Source organism: Lonchura striata, chromosome 5 (genome assembly GCF_046129695.1).
Source record: "Lonchura striata isolate bLonStr1 chromosome 5, bLonStr1.mat, whole genome shotgun sequence".
Taxonomy (NCBI): domain Eukaryota; kingdom Metazoa; phylum Chordata; class Aves; order Passeriformes; family Estrildidae; genus Lonchura; species Lonchura striata.
The window spans coordinates 15,278,454-15,298,291 of record NC_134607.1 but is presented as its reverse complement, the minus strand read 5'-3'; the positions used below and the strand labels follow the sequence as shown (position 1 = coordinate 15,298,291).

Sequence of the window (19,838 nt, the reverse complement as noted above, 5' to 3'; positions counted from 1 at the left end):
CTTTAATAAAAGAATAAAAAACAGAAAAAATGCTTCAAACAGAGCACCTCACCCTACACAAATTCCCAAATACCATAACCTTACAAGTCTTTAATAAATGAAACAATGTTTTGCCAATAAAGTGACTGCCAGGTTTTGGTATTTTTGCTTATCCAACCTATTCATATAAATGCTTTTTAGTATTTTATTATTTAAAGTTTGTACTGCATGCTGTCCTCTCTTCTTTGGGTGGAAAGAAAGCTTTAAATACATGGAGCAGGGAAATGGTGTACAATTCTAGTTCTGAAGAAGCCTTGAAGATTATGATCAGTACATTATTCCATCCTGCACTTTCTAGACGACTTCATTTTTCTCATAGCTCTGTGCCTGTGATGTTCAGTATTTACTGTTGTAGTTCACAGCTTGTGCAGAATAAGTACTACCTGATGAGTCCCTCTGTGTGCTCTTGACATTTCTGAACAGCCAGAGCTTTTAAAACCATGTATTTCCAGCAAGAAATAGCATTAATTGTCCATGGATATAAGTTCATACATCTGTGAACAGAGAAAGCAGAATTACAGAATGAAGAACTTTCTTGTGACTCACAGAAAATAGTTACTGCTTTCTAAGTAATCAGCTGAATCTGAGCTATCACTGTAATATGGCCATGAAGAAAAGTATAATCAGATGATAATTTCTCCTGTGTACATGTGTTTCAATGTGTTTACATATAAAAAGTTACTTTCAAATACACATGTGCATGTGTGTGTATACACACATACTTATTCATATCCATATGATGGAGTGCAGCAGAAGATCACGTAAACTAAACTAGGTTTCAGGATAGGCATTTGAAAAAATGGGGAATTCTGTAAGACTGAGTAAAGACTTTGAAAAATAATCCCTGATCTCTGGTGAAAATCACTTGCCGTTTCTGCTTGCACTGGTGCTAGTGGATGTCATAATTATTTTATAATCATGGAAATATGTTCAGAGTAGTTTTCTGATCTAAAATTAATCTTGCATGTAGGTGAATAACATCTAATGGGAGGCTCTTTAGAGTTACTTAAATGTTATTCAGGATATTCTGTGTGGTCTACACAAAGTTTTCATTCCTTGTTATGTAGATCTGGATCAAAAGTGCAGCATAAAAATAGCAAGAAGGAATGTAAAAAAATTAAAATCTTAAGTTGATGCAGGTATGCCATAAAAGTACTCATTATTAGCTCAATTAGAGCATAGGTTTAATGCTAGCTTGCAATATGTAGTTGTTTGTGATTCAGTCTAATCTTTCCGCAAACTGGGAAGCTTCCTGTGCTTGTTCATCTTGTCTACACCCAGTGAAACCATGAAGTAGTCTGCAAATGTCTGGCCAACTCATCTTGTTGTGTCAAAGAACACCTGTAGGCATGCAAAATCAGAAGAGAGATCTCAACAGAGAAAGTCTCCTTGTAGTTTGCTTACATTAAAGCTCCACAGTGTAAATTTCACAAATAACACTTTTTAATCAGGCAGCTCTTGTAATGTATTCTTCTGTGTGCTTAGTTAGAATTATCCTATAGTAATTAGCTAGATCAATAGCAAAACATTGGCCATGCTTTACCATGTTGAATAGTGGATTTCATAAGGACAATATTTCAATTATGTGACAAACATTATAGCATGTCTAGACTGGGTTTTAAACTGATCATCATTTCACTTGACTTAGAATGACTGTATTTAGAATAATTTATGGGACTGCTTCTGAATTCCTATTTGAGAAACTTCAGTATTGCTAAATGATTTTATGTTGTGCAAACAACCCAGTTACTGTAAGCAACTTGTAAATACTGAAAGACATAAAATTTTATTTTTATGACTTGATCTTTTGTTCAGTATATTTTTCCATTCTTGAGTTGTTTATATTTGTGGACTGGAGTGAAAACTTTCGGAATTTTTACTTGACAAGTTGGCTCTGCATCCTTACCACCCCCTCCCAGTGATAAATATTTTTAAAAGAATTATTTTGGAAACCTACAGTTCCATTAGATTTCTGAAAAACTGTGGTTTACTTGTTAGTAAAATGTAGATTACTTGTTTCTAGCACAGAATGCAAATCTGTTTGCTTTTTTTCTTCCAGGAACATAATTTTTACTTATATGCATATTTAAGAACAGTCTTAGACTATATGTATGTATTAAGTTTCACAATCTGTCATTTCAGGCTGGATTCACGCTGTGCTCACATCTCAGGATTGTATGGCTTTTGGAGGAAACTTTTTGCACAACCTCAACATTGGCATGCAGCTCAGGTTAGTCTCAGCTCTTCCTGTACTTGTTCCCCAGTAAGTAGGATATTCTTTTCATAGAGATTTTTCTTCTTGCGCTTAACCAGGATCAAATTGGTACAGGCTCTCTCATAGACAATAGTGGCATTTTCAGTTAGAGTGTATCAAGCACATTTTCTTGTTTTACTTCTGCAAAGTTTGTTTCAAAAGCAAAATGAAGGCTGTGCAAGAATTTAAGTGACTAAAAGGAGGAAAAAAAAAAGACAAATTTCTACTTTGGAGATTAGTATAAGTGAGTAAAACAAAACTAAGCAAGCCCAGGTGTGCGACACTGAGTTGAAATGAGCATCCTCAAGTCAGCATTGCTCTAAGGGCAGCTGTATTTAGTTTTTGTCCAAGATGTGGAGCTGTCTTCTAAACATATTGTTTTTATTTATTACAGTGGAATCCCGATAAAATTCCATCTGTTAAAAGATCACACATTGGGTTTGTATCCTAGTTTTATGAAGTCCAACTTTATTCTTAGAAGTGCCGCAGTCAAACTTGATAAGGTCAGAGCCTGAATGAGACCAGAGTTCAATCTTGTCTGTGGTCTTGTTGGGGTTTAACTATGTGGTACTTGACTTCTTTTATTTATCATGGCCATGGTTATTTTATTTCATTTTATTTTGGACATTGTGTCAATTTGAATGATTACATAGTTGAATAATGAATTTGATAATTAAAACATTCATGTTTTGTAATACTTGCATTCATTCAGGTGTTATGAAATGGAGAAGAGGCTAAAAACCCCAGATCTCTTCAAATTTCCTTTCTTTGAAGCCATCTGTTGGTTTGTGGCCAAAAACTTACTGGAAACATTAAAAGGTAATGCCTGCTTTATTTTAAGAGATGCACATGTATCTGCTTCTATAATTGTCTGTTAAGTGATAATGGACAATGGCATCCTTCTATTTTTCTCCCAGGCTTCTTTTATATCATTTAAGATCTCTGAATATCTTTTGATAGCCTTTACTTTAAGCAAATAGTTCTATGAAATGATCCCACTAACTTATATCTATGGGTTCCTTCTTGGTGGCCTCACAGCTGAACACAGAAGTTTTTTTGAACTTCTACAATTTTCTTTGACCTTTCCAGTCACAGTGCTTGCTGTCCTCTGCTCCTGGTTGTGGAAGGAAAGATGTCTGTGAGGGCTTTTGAAGGAAAGGTGCATCAGTTCCTATGAGCTGTATTAAATCACTTATATCAGTGTTTATCCAAGAAGTATCTCAACAGTCTCCAGTTCTTAAGAGTTGCTGTTAAGATTCCTCACCCATTCCTTAATTGCTATAATCATACCCATGTATATTTTGTGTTTGAGTGCCTATCTGATTTCACCTTTTTTCCTCAAGTATCTTGCCCTCTGCCTGCTTGTCTAATCTTAATAATACAATGCATTTCAAAGGACAAAAGTCAACCTTCAGAAGAGGCTGCTGAATTCAATTTCTGTTTTGGAATAGATCAGAATCCCACATAACTTTTTCTAATGTGGAAACTGTACGAGTTATTGAAGATTATCTCTTCTGCTTTCAGCAAATTAAAGCATTGAACAGCCCTTGATTCCTAAAAGAGCATTTAAAGTCTCACAGTGACCCCAGAGCAACTCAGAAATTTTACCAAACAGAACAAACTTGCAGAAAACTTTTACTTCCAAAAAGAGCATTTTTTATATTGAGAGCTTGCTTTGGTTTGTCTCATTCATGCATATTTAATGTTTAAAAATTCATCAGAAGCCATAGGAACTGTGTTCCTGCTGGAAACTTGTTTCTGTAAGGTCTAGCTAACTATAAGTTGTGTCTGGTTCACCTCACTCTACCCTCGCCCCTTTTTATCCCAAGACTGCCTGAATGCAGAGGCTAGGAGCCTCTTGTGGCTTGTGTCTTAGGGAAGGGCTTTGAAGCTTATTCTCATGTTATGTTCAATCTTTGGTTTAGTAGATGTTTTGTCACTGACCAATGCTATGGCCTATAAACATAATAAAAAAATAAAAACTGATGTTTCCATGGCTAATGTGAAGTTTAATCGGATTTTGGCATCAAGACTCATGAATTAGGTGTTGGCTAGTCAATATCCATTATTTTATGAATAAAGGATGAGGCCAGTTCAGTTTTGTGGGGTAATGGTGATGTCCAGCTGTTAGCAATACTTTTTATGAAATTCAGGTCAGTAAGCAAAATCAACAAAGCATATCTTTCTGCTTCATTTTGTAAAATGGTAACAGGGTCACAAACATTTTGAATCTGACTTTTCTTTGGCAGAAAGTGTTTATGGTAAGTATTATTGCATTCACCTGAATATTTTTTTTAATTCTTGGGGTTTCAAAATATGTATGCTGCTGTTCATGTATGCTGTATTCATTAATTTGAATTACTTTTTGCTGTTAGTTCATGCAATTATTTCTATTGCATCTAGAAAATTCAGCCTGTGGTACTCCATTGTATTCTTAAAATTTTATCAACGGAGTCAGCTAATGGGCAAGAAGGTTGCTGCTGCCAGTACCTCTCATACCCTTTAATAAGTAGGAGGCCTTTGAGAGAAGAGCAGCTGTTTACTCATAGAACCTTACTTTTTCTGCCAGCTTCCTAATACATAATCCATAAGAATGGTGTTTTATTAGTATATTCTTTTAAGGGAATAAAATGAGCCAAATGATTCTAGTGTTGATCCATTTGCTATTGACAAGTGGAAATATTTGTCAAGAACATGAGGAGAGATTTTAATCTACTTTTGGCTGTTTACCCCTATGAAGCAAAAGAGAAAATGAAAAAGAATTGCAATCAGTTGGGAACAACAGCTTCCCTAAGAAGAGAAGCTTCTGAAGCAGAGTGGTTTCCACCCCCTGTCCTTCTGATTTTGGGAGTAAAAATGATATAAATCATGTGAGGGAGAGCTGTGATAATTGGAAGGGTGACAAAAAATGTTTGGGAAGTGGAAGTATGATAGTGTGAGACATTTGCATATGTAAGGGGACAAGTAATGCAAATTCTAATCTAGAGTTACATCCCACATCCTGCTGGTCGCCTTTGACTAAAACATTTCTCAATGAAATGAAAGTGTTTTCCTTGTTCAAATATGTTATTTCTTGTTCTGTATTTTAGATCTGGGTTCCTTTCCCTAAATAACCTTTAGTATGTTGTAAACTAACCCTAATTCATACAAGAATAAGTTAAAAAAAGAAGGTTTTATGCAGAAGCACTCTAGGGTTGGATTTGTTTTCTTCGTGGTCATTCTTGTTACAGTATGCACATAAATGCATAGGATGCCATGTTTCATTTGCTTGCACAATTTTTCCTTTACTGTGCTGTTGTACAATGTCAACTTTATTGGCTGAATAGTAGGTATCATTTTATTTTCTCTCTTGATGTATTTCTAAATTGGTTTCTGTATCCTTTTTAGAACTGAGGGAAGATGGTTTCCAGCCTCCAAGCTATTTAGTGCAAGGAGTGAAGGCTTTACTTACTGCTTTAAAATTATGGATGAAAAAAGAAGTACGTATAAGTGATTTTGTTTGCTATTTTGGTGAGCTCTTTTTTAATTTAGAACTAAGTGAAGGTCTATGCCCTTTAAAAGTCTAAGATTATTTTTGTCTGTTAATGGGTACTGAAAAAGTCTATTGAAAGTATGTACTGCTGATTTGGGGAAGAATCACAATGACAATTTTATATTCCATGAGTGTTCACTGAACAATGCTGTGACTTACAAACTTAATAAAAAATAAAAACTGATGTTTCCATAGCTAGGGTGAAGTTTATATTGGATTTTGGCATCATGACTCATCAAGATTTACATTCCAATAATCATGATTCCATGATTATTCCAAGTCTATTAGGCCATTTAATAAGCTCAAGTATTATAGCTGATCGAAGTAGAATCTTGCTTTACCTCAGGATGGGATAAGAAGGCCAGAGGATAAGGTAATAAGGTGGGGCATTTTTTAAGAAATGTGTTTATACAGTCAATTAATCCTAGTCTGAGGCAGTAGAGGGATGGAATGCCATTATATATTTCGTTTTTCATTCATGTCAGTGGTGTGGAAAGCACATTTCAGCTACACCTGCTGAAGAGTCAGTTTCGATTCAGATTGAGGAATATTAATTTCAGTTGAATACTCTCCTTGCTCAGCATTGATTGACCCTTGAAAAATCATAAGTATGCCATCAGTGCTGGTTTTGCTGATGCTCTTTTCTCCAGGAAAGCTTGTTTGTTTTGGCACAGAGCTGGGTCTCGTCTAACTCTGTGTTTTTTCATGTGCCTACACTAATAAGCCCTCTTGGAACCAGTGTTCCTGGGAAGTGTTGTTCACTGACATGCAGTTTGATTCTGACTGAGGATATTAATTCTAGTTTGTTGCTGCCTGTGATATTGCCTTGTTGCATGCCAGACTTGAGCTGCCTCTTTGAGATCTCTCTGCTCTTTCTGCCCACAAATTCTACTTGTAGGAGGACTTACTATGCAACATGTATGTATGATATTATGTTTGATAATTGCACAATGCTGCATCCAACAGTATGAGCAACATGAAAGAGAACATGAGGTGCAAATGTAGAAGTGGTTTTTATGTGTGGAATGTGCTGAGGTCCAGCCTGTGTAACATCACTGATCCCAGATGAAACTCTGCTGGCCCTCTGAGTTGGTTCTTCAGTGTCTCTTGGTCTCTGCTGTTCTGGATGAAGGCTTGTTAGCAAGCAGTGTTGCAGTGTTCACAAGATGTTTGACTTAAACTGTTGAACCACATGTAAATCCAAGCCATCTCTGCATCTGTGGCATGGATAATAACCAAGCCAAGTGATCAGGCTACTGAACTGAGATCAAACATAGCCTATATAAATCCTTATTTTGATTTGAAATTGGATTAGCATTCCTTTTTTCTAGATTGCTGTAGTGTAGTATTGTAGCATTTGTGTACTGTCTAGTAGGTCATTAGGTATTGTGATTCATGTGGATTGTGATACATTCTCTACTTCTCTGTGGAAGAAAAATCAATTGCACTTGCTGCATTCTGAATGCTTATTAATGAGACCTTTGAGTATTCCTAAACCACTGGATGAGCAGACACACCCATTGTGAGGGAAGTGCAGAGCATCAGAGATTTAGCCAGTGTTGTCTGCTGTCCACCAGCTGTCATGTTCCATACCTTGCATCCATCTTTTCTGGCTACTGCCTCATCCTTGAGCCAGTTCTGCTATGATAAGTTTGGAGTTGAAGGCAGGTGAGGACAGGAGGAGCTTTGTGCATTGCAGTTTGATCTGCTCATGCTGAGGATTTCAGACAGTTCCTGAAAAATGGCAAATACATGCTCCTCAAATGAGAACCCCTCTCACAAGCTTTTGCATTTGTGTCATGGAGTATGTCTTTCAACAGAGGTGAATTCATAATTCATAGGTGAATTTTCTTAGCGGATTCTTTTGTGCCATTTTCTAGAGAATTTCAAACTCATCTTTTTTTGAGACAGTGAAGTAGGAAGGATTGAATGGTCCTAAAATGACCAGTAACGATGGAAAAATTGTACAGTTTAGTGACAGAGCTGCTGTTTTCTCCAGGGTGAATGTGTAGAGGTGTGATACATTCAAAGAATGAACAGTGGTAAATAATAGCAGCTGATTTAATCTCCCCTGTAGAATTAGGGGCACTGAAATGAATAATCATACCATGATTATATGTTGGTGTTGAGCTTTTTTGGGAGGAGGAGAAAGCATTTGTTTTAATGATTGAGAGGAAGTCAGGTTCAATGAAATGCACATACAGTATTGAATTGCTTCTAGCAATCGTTTTGCTGCTGAATCTTATTTTTTTGAAATGTGGGTAGCTGAAAGTGTTTGGGATGTTTTTCATTTAAGTAGTTGATTACAGGAATTCATGTCTGTCATTTTAGCCTGTGTGTTAAGTGAGGTTTTATCTGTTTAATTCTAACTAAAATTGTTCTAAATGGACATTTAAACTGCATACAAAATATTTTTTGCTGGATCTAACTATAGAGTGTTTGGACTTTTGCTGTGTGTGTATGTATATGAAATCTGTCTCTGGTATGGTTTCAGAGGATTAAAGGGAACATAAACTCTTATGATTTCCTACATTTTTTATAACGAATAGGGTTTTTTTCTGAGTTGCATTTTCCAACCTGCTAGATTTTAAATAAGCTAAGCGTAATTTTTAAGAATTAGATGTCGGGAAGATGTCTAAAAATTTGCATCTTGGTTGCTCTTTATTATTCTTGAGATTAAATTTTGTCAGGGTGAAATTCCGTTAGTCTTAAGGTGTTTTTAAAGTCATGACTCTAATAAATGTTGGAAGTATTGCTCTGCACTGACCATGGTAAAGGGGAAAAGGGTGATTACTGTTCTGAGGGTAAAAAAAAATCAAGTGGTTGTCAGCATGGCTTTGTGTTACCTCTTCTTTGGAATCTTGGAGAGACTGAGGGACATCTGCTGACTACTAAAGCTTGGACTGGAAGCTACTGCCTGTGTATATCAGTCCTGGTAATTTGTGGTTATTATTACAGAAATGAATCTGGTTTTTCTTTTCTTTTTTTTCCCCTTGTAGTTTTGTTTATTTCATATTGTTTCTGTTTTTATCTGGAAAAAACCCAAAACTTAAGTATCTTTTCTTCTCTGTTTGTATATAGCTTGTAACAGAACATGCCTTCGAAATTCCAGACAACATTAGGCCTGGGCATCTCGTCAAAGAGCTCTCTAAAGTGATTCGTTCTGTAGAGGTAAGAACAGAGGCAACCCTACATAGGTCTTCAGAAAATAAATCTTTGAATCAGGGAACTCCATCATAGTTATGCTTCTGATTGACCTTTTAATTTATTTACCATTAATTTAACAATAGAATATCAAGAGGAAATCTGTTTGGAATACTAAGCTATGGGTATTTCAGATAAAGAAAATGGATAATGGGTGCTTTATGTGTTTTTTGTTGAATTTTATTTTTTAATGGTGAAATTACTTGTAGTTTATTATTTCTAAATTGTAGTCACTTATATCTACTTAAAATAATTATTATTAATGTGTTGTTAAAGACTTGAATTTGATATTCTGTGCATATTCCATTCTCCTATCTACTTGTTAGTTAGTTCTGGTCCAGTTGTCATCTCTTGCTCACTCTTTTGTTTCATGGCTGTGTGTTACATAGTGAGTGAGGGAGGGTTTTCCTTTTTTTTTTTTTTTTTTTTTTTTTTTTTTTTTTTTTTTTCCCCCCCCTGTTGCTTTCCCATACCAGTGTTTTGCTCCTTTATTCTTCAGTGGTTATTGATTCTTGAAAAATTCTCACATTTCCATGTGAAGAGATGGATGGGTCTGAGGGGGTGTGATCTGTTGTGTACAATACATGTCTACCCTGTGCTGCCTTCCCGAATAAAACCATATGTTCTGGTGGCACTACGCTTGTGGAATAGCATAAAAGCTTTAAATGAGAAAGAGGTGCAGTAGAATTAAACTTTGTACATCAAATCCAAATGAAAAGTGTAGTTATTTCTCCAAAAGGTCTAACAATTTTCCTACCTAATTTACCTTTAATTAGATGAATAAGAAGCAGTACTTAAATATGTGGATTTATTCCTCTGAGACTATTCTGAAAAGTGCTTTTAATTACAGGAGGAAAACAGCAAATTAGTTAAAACTCAGGGAATTCTTGGTGTGTCTCCAACTTCGCGATCTTCACATGAAACAGCTTCCCCTCACCACTCCAGACGAAGGGTGAGGAAGCTGCGAGACCATGCTACCAAAACTCCTTCTAATCTGGACATCCTGGAACTCCACACTAGGGAGGTACTGAAAAGGCTGGAGATGTCACCGTGGGAAGAGGCAAGTATTGAGTTATGCGCAAAGAAAAACAAAATCAGAGTAGTTTTATAATCTCTGTTGAAAAGAAAATGGTTTTAAGATGTGTAAGAATACAGACTAGATCTCTTTGTCATATGAGATACAGATTGGTTCAGAGTATATGTCAAATGTAAATTGCTTTGAGCTAAGGAAGTTCTGCTTAAGGCAGGTTTCTTTCTGTTACTGATATCTTGCTGTCCTTTAAATCAGTTCTGAGATATTACTATCAGGGAGCACATACCCAATCCAGGAGTTGCTGTAGCAGTTCCAAGCCCAGCTTCTGGCTTGCCTAAGTCTATTGGTATTTCTCCAAAGGAAACATAAAAGGAGTATTATAGGAAAGTTGTAATTGTTTCAAGTGCTTCAGGAGAGTATAGATGATTCAACAAAGGAGAAGATGCAGTCGTCTCCTGAAGTGCTTTGCATCCAAATGTGTTTTGTCTGAGCTTTTTTCAGTTGGTTATCCAGGTGGTAACCATCCTATTAGTGAATTTAATCTTTTATAGAGTGCAGAAAAAAACAATTGAGTTCATAGGAATTAAAAATAAGCAAAATTGCTTTTACTTCTTTAGGATATCACAAGCTCAAAACTGAATGGGAGGTTTAACAAGCCCTTTCAGCCCTCTTCTACAGTACCTGAATGGAGAACAAAAGACAATGATCTTCGCCTTCTGCTGTCAAATGGAAGAATAATTAGGTATAAAGGATTGCTTGTGGATGCTTTTTCCTGGTCATTATGGTCTGGAGTATGCTAATTGTTAATATTTCTATTTGTAGAGCTCATAAGTTCTTGCCACTAAGAGTCTGGTTAGGAGTACAGAAGGAATGTCTGTGTCTGCTGTCCCCTAGTGGAGCCACAGTTAGGGAGTGAAGAGGCTTTGCATGGTCCTTTGTTACAGCATTTCATTCACTTGCGCAGGGGTCTGTACTGAAGGGAATGCTTCAAAGTAGAAAAAGTTGTTTTGTATCCATATGTACGAGTGCTTCTCATTTAAAGTACTCTGGTGTTAAACTTTGGATCTTCATAGAAATGACAGTTGTATAGGAAGTAAATGGGAATATCTATAATTCAGAATGAAGAGATGAGCATAAGAGAATATTACTGTTATATCTTAAGAGTGTGCTGTAAATAAAGAAAGGAAAACAGTTGCTTCTTGTTTTTAAGAGTAAAAACTGACTTCTTTTCTTTTCTTGTGAGAAGAGATGAGAGACGTCCATTTACAGATCGAAGTCTTTACACAGCAGACAGTGAAGATGAAGATGACAGAACAAGGTCAAAAAAGACAGCTGTAAAGGTAGAAGACCAGCCCTCAGGATTTGAAGCAGAAGGGAATGCAGATGCCCAGAAGCCACTGAACAGTAAGATTGTCTCCAAGTCCTATCAGTTGAACATTTTGATGATCTCAGTGAGGGTCTAACTACCATCTGTAATATTTCAGTCTAACTAAGTATAAAGAGGATAAAGAAATAAATTGGAGCAGTAGTATTAGGAGTTACACAAAACATTTAGTAAATATTACTTGTCTACTGAAGAAGCTAACAGGATAGAGATGAAAAGTAAAACCCACCTTTTTATATTAGTGCTGTCTTGAATACTATGGAGAGCATTTTTCACAGTGGAAATTTAATTGCTGTTCTGGATGAGTATTTGTTACTCTAGATCTGCTTCATAATGTAAGAATGATGATTGGATTTTGGTTTTAAAAGCAAAATATACCTCATTGTGAAAAGCTCATCACATCATTTCACTGTAGAGAATGAAAGATCATAATATGTGGCTAATTTTAAACCTGCCTTATATTTTACTTTTCCTGTTGAATTTCACAAGTTCATCGTTGATCTTGCAATTTTGTCTATTTTACTAATGAATTTCTTTATTCCATACAAGAGAAAAGACATAATTTAACATTAGTAAATCTTACACATTCAACCTTTGTATCTGCAAAGTTAGGAAAGAACTTGGGCTATCTGTAGAACACTTTCCAGTGCTTTAAACCACCCGTCACTGGGAGCTAATCTCTAGTGGTCTTTTGGTAGCCTCAAGCCCTCTTGCCAAGTGTTCAGCAGTGATGATCACTGAATGGATCAGTGTATTAGTAAGGTATCAATATTGAATGCCTGTTGCCAATAACTACTTTTAATATCTTTTTACCTGTGTGCAGATAAAATTAGTCCTTGACAGAGCTGTTCAGCTTCCTGCTTAATTATAAGTCACATTCAGTCACAGTAGAGCTTAAAAGGGCTTAGAAGGTGTCTATTATGAAACTGAAGTCAACACTTAAAAGATGATAAGGCTTCTCTGGAGACTCCCAGTTCCCTGAGTTTCCTGCACAACAGACTGTAATATTTGACTCTGCTGTCAGCCTGAATAAAATATTTAATTATTTTCATTAACAAGGCAAACTATAATCCCTGTTGACTGTGCTTCTATATGTCACAGAGGACAGTATTAAAAAGCCTGCACATGAGAGAAGTATCTCTTGGATATTCTTAAAACAGGGCAAACAGCTTGTTGTGTGAAGGCTTATTGTAGTGGTTTTCCTCTTCCAAAATTAATCTTAAGTAAATCAAACTAAATTTTTCACTTGAATCAAAGATTAAATCATACAGGGAAATGGTAACTTTTCTTCAAAAGTATTGCTCTTGATACAGAATGAATATGGCAGTGAGTATCCAAATGTAGTAAATGTATTTAGAACTAGAAGTGAACATTGAGATTGTTCTTCCAACACTTGAGCACTCCTGATATTTTTAACTTAATATTGAGTGTCTTCAGACTTCCCTGAATGTGTGTTATGTGTGATTATTTTACCTTAACTGAGACTCTAGAGAGAGAGGGGAAGGGCATTGTCTGCAGAGAATTCCAGAAGAGGAACTACCTGTTCCTAGAACAGCTGCCAACTTTGATTGTTCTTTCTGGGATTGAAGCCAAGAGGAATGTCCACAGACAGATGCTTTTAAACAGATCATGCTCTGTCTAGCTTTGTGTGTCGTGCCAAGATCCTGGTTTTAAATGGTGACCCAGTGTTAGCAGAGGGACAAAGATCAAGTGCAGCCCTTAATTGAGCAAAATACTTTGTGTGGGTGATTTGGGAAGGGAAGGTTGTTTGAGATTTTTCTTAATTCACAGTGTCTTAGATAATGCCTATTCTCATTCACCCAATTTCAGGAATATTCCTCCTTGTCTCTGGAGGCATGCAGAACAATATATTTTCTTGGAAAAGATAGTAGTGTAAAGGAAAGTTCTTTTGATCTCTAAAATTTTGTTTTCTGTATTGTTCATACCGTTGCTAATCTTAGAATCTTATTTGCCTTTTTGAAATGAGCCAAAAGCATGAGTTATCATCAAAAATCCCTTGGGTTGTTTTGAGCTGCAGTAATTAAAAACATTAATTTATCATTATATGATGAGCATTACTTTATATAGCTTAATTTCCTGTACAGCAGTGTTGCTCATTTAATTTGCTTGGGTATTCCTCATGGTTCTTTCTAATACTATCTTTAGTTAGTCTTTGGTCCCTTCTGTTCAATTTACTCACTTTCTGATGACAAGTCTCATCTTAGCTTTCTTCTGACTCTGAAGGTAATTATCACTTGCAGTGTTTAGTAATCAGTAATATCCCTTCAAATATATTTGATGCCTAATTGTGATCTTTGCCGCAGTCTTCAATAGGAGCAAACCTCAACTAGAATTGCAGTGTATACATAGTTACAGGTATATCCTTTATTCTTGCATAATTATAGTTAGGAAAAACTGTGTTCTTTTATGTGGCTTCATGTAAAACTATGCTGAAAACAAACCAACATTTCAATTTTACTTCTCTTCATTCTAGAGTTAATTTCCGATTTGTGCAGCTTTGCTTTCAGCATTGTTTTGTATGAAACTATTAATACTTTTAAAGTGATGTTTCTTTCTTTAGACCACATTTTCTTGATACACAGTCATAATTCTTTTACCCTATTTTGCTTTTCTTCAAAAAACTTATGCTACCTGAACTGCACATTGCCACCGTTAATGAATTTGTACTTAATCAAAATTTTTTGCCAGCAGCCTTGACACAGGTGTACATACACCTCACTGGCCTTGAGCCTTGGAATCCAAACACTTAGCAATGTGTTTCCTGCTTGTGGTTCTTTGGGAGAAATGCAGTCTTTTAAGGGTTCATGCTGGTGAGAACTGCTCTGACTCCAGCCTGTACAAAAAACCAGAAAATGCCCAAGTGCCATCTCTGAAGTGGGTGCCCTCTGGGAAGGAAGAATATAAACTCCTGCTGCACCTGATTTCTCTTCCTGTCTTCATCTACTCAATTGCTTGGGAAGTCTATTGGTCAACTCATTGTTGTCCTAAGCAAACTTGTGAACCAGATCAGTATGTGCATTTGCCTTTGTTTGCAGTGTGTTAAAAACAAAATATGTGTTTCTTGGGTTTTGCTTCGAAAATGATTGTTAAATATTAACATAGTTAATGTTGTGTCTTATATTTTAATTCTTTTCTCTGCAGTGTTCTTTGAAAGTGTGAAATCAGAACTCAGGAATGGATCCTCAGAGTACTCTGATATTTCTGATTCAGAAGAATCTGAGCCTGATTGCACTACACAGGTACCTATTAAAAAATCTCAGAAATTAATGAAGCAATTAAATATAATTTTGCTCATGTACTTGAGATTTATCTGGTCAAAGTCTGTGTTGAAGCAGCAATAACAAAAGTATATAATTTCTGTTTAGATTAATATCTCAAACAATGTGTTGCTTCATTCTTCATTTATTCTAGTGACGAGAAAAAATATAAGATATGCTATCTTGCAAAATTTTATCTTCTTTGTCATTGAGGTGGGGTTGGCAGAGGACAAGCCCTGCTCTGAACGAGCAAAATCAGATCCTAGTTACTTTATTTATTTCTTTCATAACAAGTCTAAGTTTCATCATTTGAATTATGAGTAGCTACCACACAGTTTCCTTTTAGAGCATGGTTAATAGGAAACAATCTTACAGGTATTCAGTTTTAGAAACAACCTGAGTGGCTAAATACTATTCAGAGATTTTAGACTATTGGAAAGAGATGGGAATCCTCCTTTTACGGGTCTAGATTGTGGTGATTTCTTCAGAGTTAAATGAAGTATGAATCCATAGGTATGTCTAGATATTTACAAACATATTTTTTAATACAACTTCTAGAATTTAGAGATATGTGTGTGTCTATAAATACTTCAATTATTTTTTCATTTGTGAATTGAGCTTGTATTTAGTAATTTAAATTTTTATTGGTTAGCAGTAAGGTGAAGTTATTACCTGACATTTTTGCTTCATGCTTCTGGAAAGCTAATGCCTTGATCTTTCTTTCAGTTGTCAACCTATTATATGACTTTACAAGAAGTCTTTAAATTCCTACTTTTTCCATGGTGGTCAACATTTTTTTTTTGGTACTTGCTGTCTTTCATCATTACCTAATCTAAATGTTGGAGTAAGTGATAGGAACCTTCATGGTGTGGTTTCTTCTGGTTTCCTAAACTGCATTGCCAGCAACTTTGGCTCAGGTTTCCTTTTCTAAGACACAGAATCAGTCTCAGGTTATTCAGAAGTGATATATTTCTTCTTCACAGGAGAATATAGCCAGTTTTTTATGACTTTGTAAATGACTGAATGTTTTATATTTATGCTGTACTTACTCTCTTAGTTTTTTTCCATCTTCTCTTGCATTTTAATTTTAGGAAGCTGCTCATGTGAATGAAACTGTTGTATAAAAATACATCTTGGTGATATAATGCACTTCATTCATTCCAGTTCTGTTTTTGATGATGGGGATAATGTTGTCAGTCTTTAAGGATTATGACTCCTTCATGTTCTGATCTTCTGTTTTCAAAACCTTTGTTGTGTGTTACATATATTCTTTGTCTTGAAAAAAAGATTGTGGTGTTCTCTGTACTTGTTGAAATTAGATTAGTCTGAATTACCAAGATGGAACATATGCACTGTAGCCCTTGCTTCCTGTGAAGGCATATTGAGTCACATATGGCTGTTCCACCTTTGAGAAGCTCCTGCCCATACAAGCTGTAATCTCAGCAGGAGCTGAAAAGCTCTTTCACTCATGAAATGAGGCTGTGCCTCTGTAAGAGAGGCAACAGCTGTTGTGTCTCTGTTCCTGCTGTCTTCTGGACTTACCTGAGAGCATCTGTCATTCATCAGAGATAGTGCTCTGAAGGTTATATTTTGTGAGAGTAGGAACCAGAAGCAGTTTTATGGGGCAGAATGTGTCCTGCCATATATAATAGGCATCAGTGCTGTCTGCTGCTTGGAACCATACTTCTGTATTTTTTCCTTGTACTTTGAATATTGAAGATAAGAATAATTAATACTCTTATTAAAGAGAATGCAGTGATTTGTGTATGGTGTAATATGTGTGGTGCTTTGTAAAAAATTGATTTTGGAGATGCTTTCTGTATTGTGGAATGTGTACTTACCAGTACACATTACAAAATCTGAATGTATAGCATCTCAGCTGCTAATTCAGATTAACTGCATTCTGGATACTATAAGTATAAAAAAAGTTGTACCTTGAAGCTTTTAAATTCTTCACTTAGCATAAATTAAGGTAGTGATGCCTTGTGAAGGCTGACCTAGAACAGCGGCTAGACAGAGCTAAAGGAATAAAGTAGGTATTTATTAGAAGGCCTCAATGGATATACCTTGGGCAGTCCAAGAGCCCAGTCAGGGCTTACACCCAAGGTGAACCCAAAAATGATCACAAAAAATGGTCAGCGGTCACAAGGTCTCACACTTTTATAAGTTCTGCTCCATTTGCATATTGGAGTTAATTATCCAATTACAGCTTTAGGTTATGAAGTCCCATCCTCCTTGTTTTTCTCTCTTCACTCCATATTGTTTATGCTCTTGGACCTGGAATTTGGATCATTTGTCCTTGGTCCCAAGCTAGCAAAGGAATTGTTTTGTCTACCTATTTTCTGAAGAGAACTCACTGTCCTTTAATATGAAGCTTAGAACTGCACACTAAAGCAGTACAGAATCTGAAAAATATAAAAGCTAAAATCTAAGGCATCAGTAGTCTCCACTTAGGAGATTTGGTGACCATTCTGCATACTGTTTCCTCTTGTTTCAGCAGAAGGATTCCTCCACAGAGGAGTCAGAAAGCTCAGGTGATGAAGAGAAGCAGGAAGTAACATCAAATTTCAAAGAAGAATCTAAGGTCACAAGAAACCTTTGTCAAAGTACCCAGAAGCCATCCAGAAACGAAACTCCCAGTAAAAAGTAAGCACATTGTGAGCATTCTTATGGACTGTCAGATCTTCTGGCATGTATTTATGATTCTACTTTTTAGCAATGTAAAAGTCAGTCCTTTGAAGGCTTCTGTTTTGAGCTGATTACTACTCCCTTGATTTTCTTAGGGAATGTCCTACCTCGACAAGTACAGAAGAAGAAGCTATTCAGGGCATGCTTTCTATGGCAGGATTGCACTATACTACATGTTTACCAGGTCATACTCAAAGCACAGACTGCACAAATAAAAGAACCTCTCTTCAGGAACACAAAAGCTACTCCAGGAGTCGACATAAAGACAGACAGCCATCTCAGAGCCACAAAACCATAGAGTGTGGTAGGTATCTGAACTAAGGAACTGCTGCTCCCTGCTTTTGGCACAGTGCTAAGAATAGTCACTTAAAGCTACATTTTAAGATTTGTAGTTATTAGATTAGTAGCTTTTAAATAAATCAGGCGGACATTTAAAAAGGTGTATTCTGTGGTTTTGCTTTTTTGTTTTTTTCTATAAAAAGTAAATATTACTTCTGAAAACTGGAGCAAACTTAACTTGTCATCAGAATACCCCTTCTGAATAGTTCCATCTAAAAGTTGTGTGGCATACTTAGAAGAATCGGAAAGTTGTGACTAAATTGAAAGTATTAAAATTTAAACTTGTTGAACTTCTCTAGGTAGGTCTGTGAAGGAGGAGGAAGGAGATGTGGGAACTTCAGCATGGACTAGACACCTTAATGAAGCTTCGAGGATTACCCCTCAGGTAAAGCAATACCTAGAACATAATCAATGCATTTTTAAGTACAGAAGGCAAGGTGGACTGGTCTTTAAGCACTGTGTATCTGACAGATACTTATAGTTTTGATAACTGAGTTATTTTTGTCATACGTTTTTTCACTGTTGATGTTTTGGGTTTTTCCTTTCAAATTCTTTTCTGTCATAGTGCCCAATATTAAGATGCTCAGGGCAATATCTTGAAAAATAAAAAATACTGCATTGAAAATGTGTGAATTTATTCACTATAACTGGGGCAGCACTTTGTTGTTTATGTATTGTTATTCCCAGCCAGAACAACAGAACAAGTGGAACATGTTAATAGTATGTATAGTAAAGATACTTGCTAAACTGATAGTTTTCAACAGCTAACAGGTAGGAATATTTTTGTTTTCTGATTTCCAAATGGAATCCAGCAAAGAATGTGTACCTTATGCTCTGAGCTTTTATACACCATGAACTTTTTTCATATTTCTGAACTTGTATGTACTAGAAGTATTGGAATAATTAATTAACTAGAACAAGTAAAGTTGCAAAATTACAGCCATTAAATAGCAGCATTTTTAACTGCATGCTTTGTGGTGTTTGCTTTTTAAGAATATTTGACTACATGGTACTCCTTTACAGTTTGTAATTCCCAATTTAGCATTTATTCTTTCATCAGCTGAATATTGAAAACAAATTGCCTATTAAAGTAGTCAGTGATTATGGTATGGCTTGTTATAGTGGCTGGTTTAATCAAGAACAATTGCATTTGTTTTTGTCACTGCAAGCTGTAGAGGAAAAAGTGCAAAAAGTAGAGGAATTGAGTACATTAGTATGTGTACTTAAACTGTAGCATTGCCCTTAGGTGTATATGGAAGAGGTTGTACAAAATCTGTTACCTTTAAGAGGTTATCTATTCTAAAAGAAATGGTGGACTCATAAAATGGCCAGATACAGGTGGAACTGAAATACCTGCTTCAAAGACAAAACAGTGTAATTGGAAAAACTGGAGTTAACCTGTAGCCAGAAGCTACTAACTTGCACATCTTTTCTTCTCATTTCCATACTAGGATGCAAATAAAACTCAAAAATATATCAAGAAGGAGGGTGCCTCAGAAGCCAGTCTTAAGGTTCAGGAAAACAGAAGCATAGTCCACAGCAACAGCTTGAGTTTTCAGCATGGCAGATACACACGCGACTCCAGCCTGATGCAAGCAGAATGTCAGCTGAGTGATGGCAGCCTTAGCCCTGACAGGCCCTATGGTGAAACATCCTTGTCTGTACCACTGCACCCAATGAAGAGGCCAGCATCAAATCCACCCCCTATCAGCAACCAGGCAACAAAAGGTGATGCTTCTCTCCATCCCCTTGCCAAAGTGGGCTGGGGGAGGGAAGCAAAATACTAAATACAGAAACTGAGTAAAGGACAGAATTAGACCTTGAGGAAAAACACAAAGTGAGCGTGCTGTGGACACTCCCAATTTTGGCACAGGATATGGGGAGGTGGAATTAAGAGAGATCAAACTGGCTTGAATCAGATTTGCTTATTGAAATGAAGGTTTAGAAACTCTTAACACTTTAGAAATAGTCTGATGAGCTTACTATGTTGGTTTAGTTTCTGGTATATGTTCTGTAATTTATTCAAGGGAATAACTTGAGTAAAATTCAGTAAGCTCAGTTTAAGTTCTCCCCTACTACACCCACTG

At 36.1% G+C, this 19,838-nt stretch overlaps 1 protein-coding gene across 2 annotated transcripts in view; it reads left to right on the top strand.

Moving 5' to 3' along the window:
• KDM7A (lysine demethylase 7A) overlaps window positions 1-19,838 on the top strand; it is a 64,135-nt gene that overhangs the window by 36,409 nt on the left and 7,888 nt on the right. Inside the window, exons 8-19 of one of the 2 annotated variants that reach the window (XM_077783340.1) lie at window positions 2,182-2,269; window positions 3,006-3,112; window positions 5,681-5,772; window positions 8,907-8,996; window positions 9,880-10,089; window positions 10,680-10,804; window positions 11,309-11,466; window positions 14,609-14,706; window positions 17,225-17,370; window positions 17,508-17,720; window positions 18,055-18,136; window positions 19,203-19,479. In XM_077783340.1, coding sequence (XP_077639466.1) covers window positions 2,182-2,269; window positions 3,006-3,112; window positions 5,681-5,772; window positions 8,907-8,996; window positions 9,880-10,089; window positions 10,680-10,804; window positions 11,309-11,466; window positions 14,609-14,706; window positions 17,225-17,370; window positions 17,508-17,720; window positions 18,055-18,136; window positions 19,203-19,479 — 1,686 coding nt within the window. Of the gene's footprint in view, window positions 1-2,181; window positions 2,270-3,005; window positions 3,113-5,680; window positions 5,773-8,906; window positions 8,997-9,879; window positions 10,090-10,679; window positions 10,805-11,308; window positions 11,467-14,608; window positions 14,707-17,221; window positions 17,371-17,507; window positions 17,721-18,054; window positions 18,137-19,202; window positions 19,480-19,838 lie in introns of both variants that reach the window. The other variant, XM_077783339.1, reaches the window with a different exon arrangement.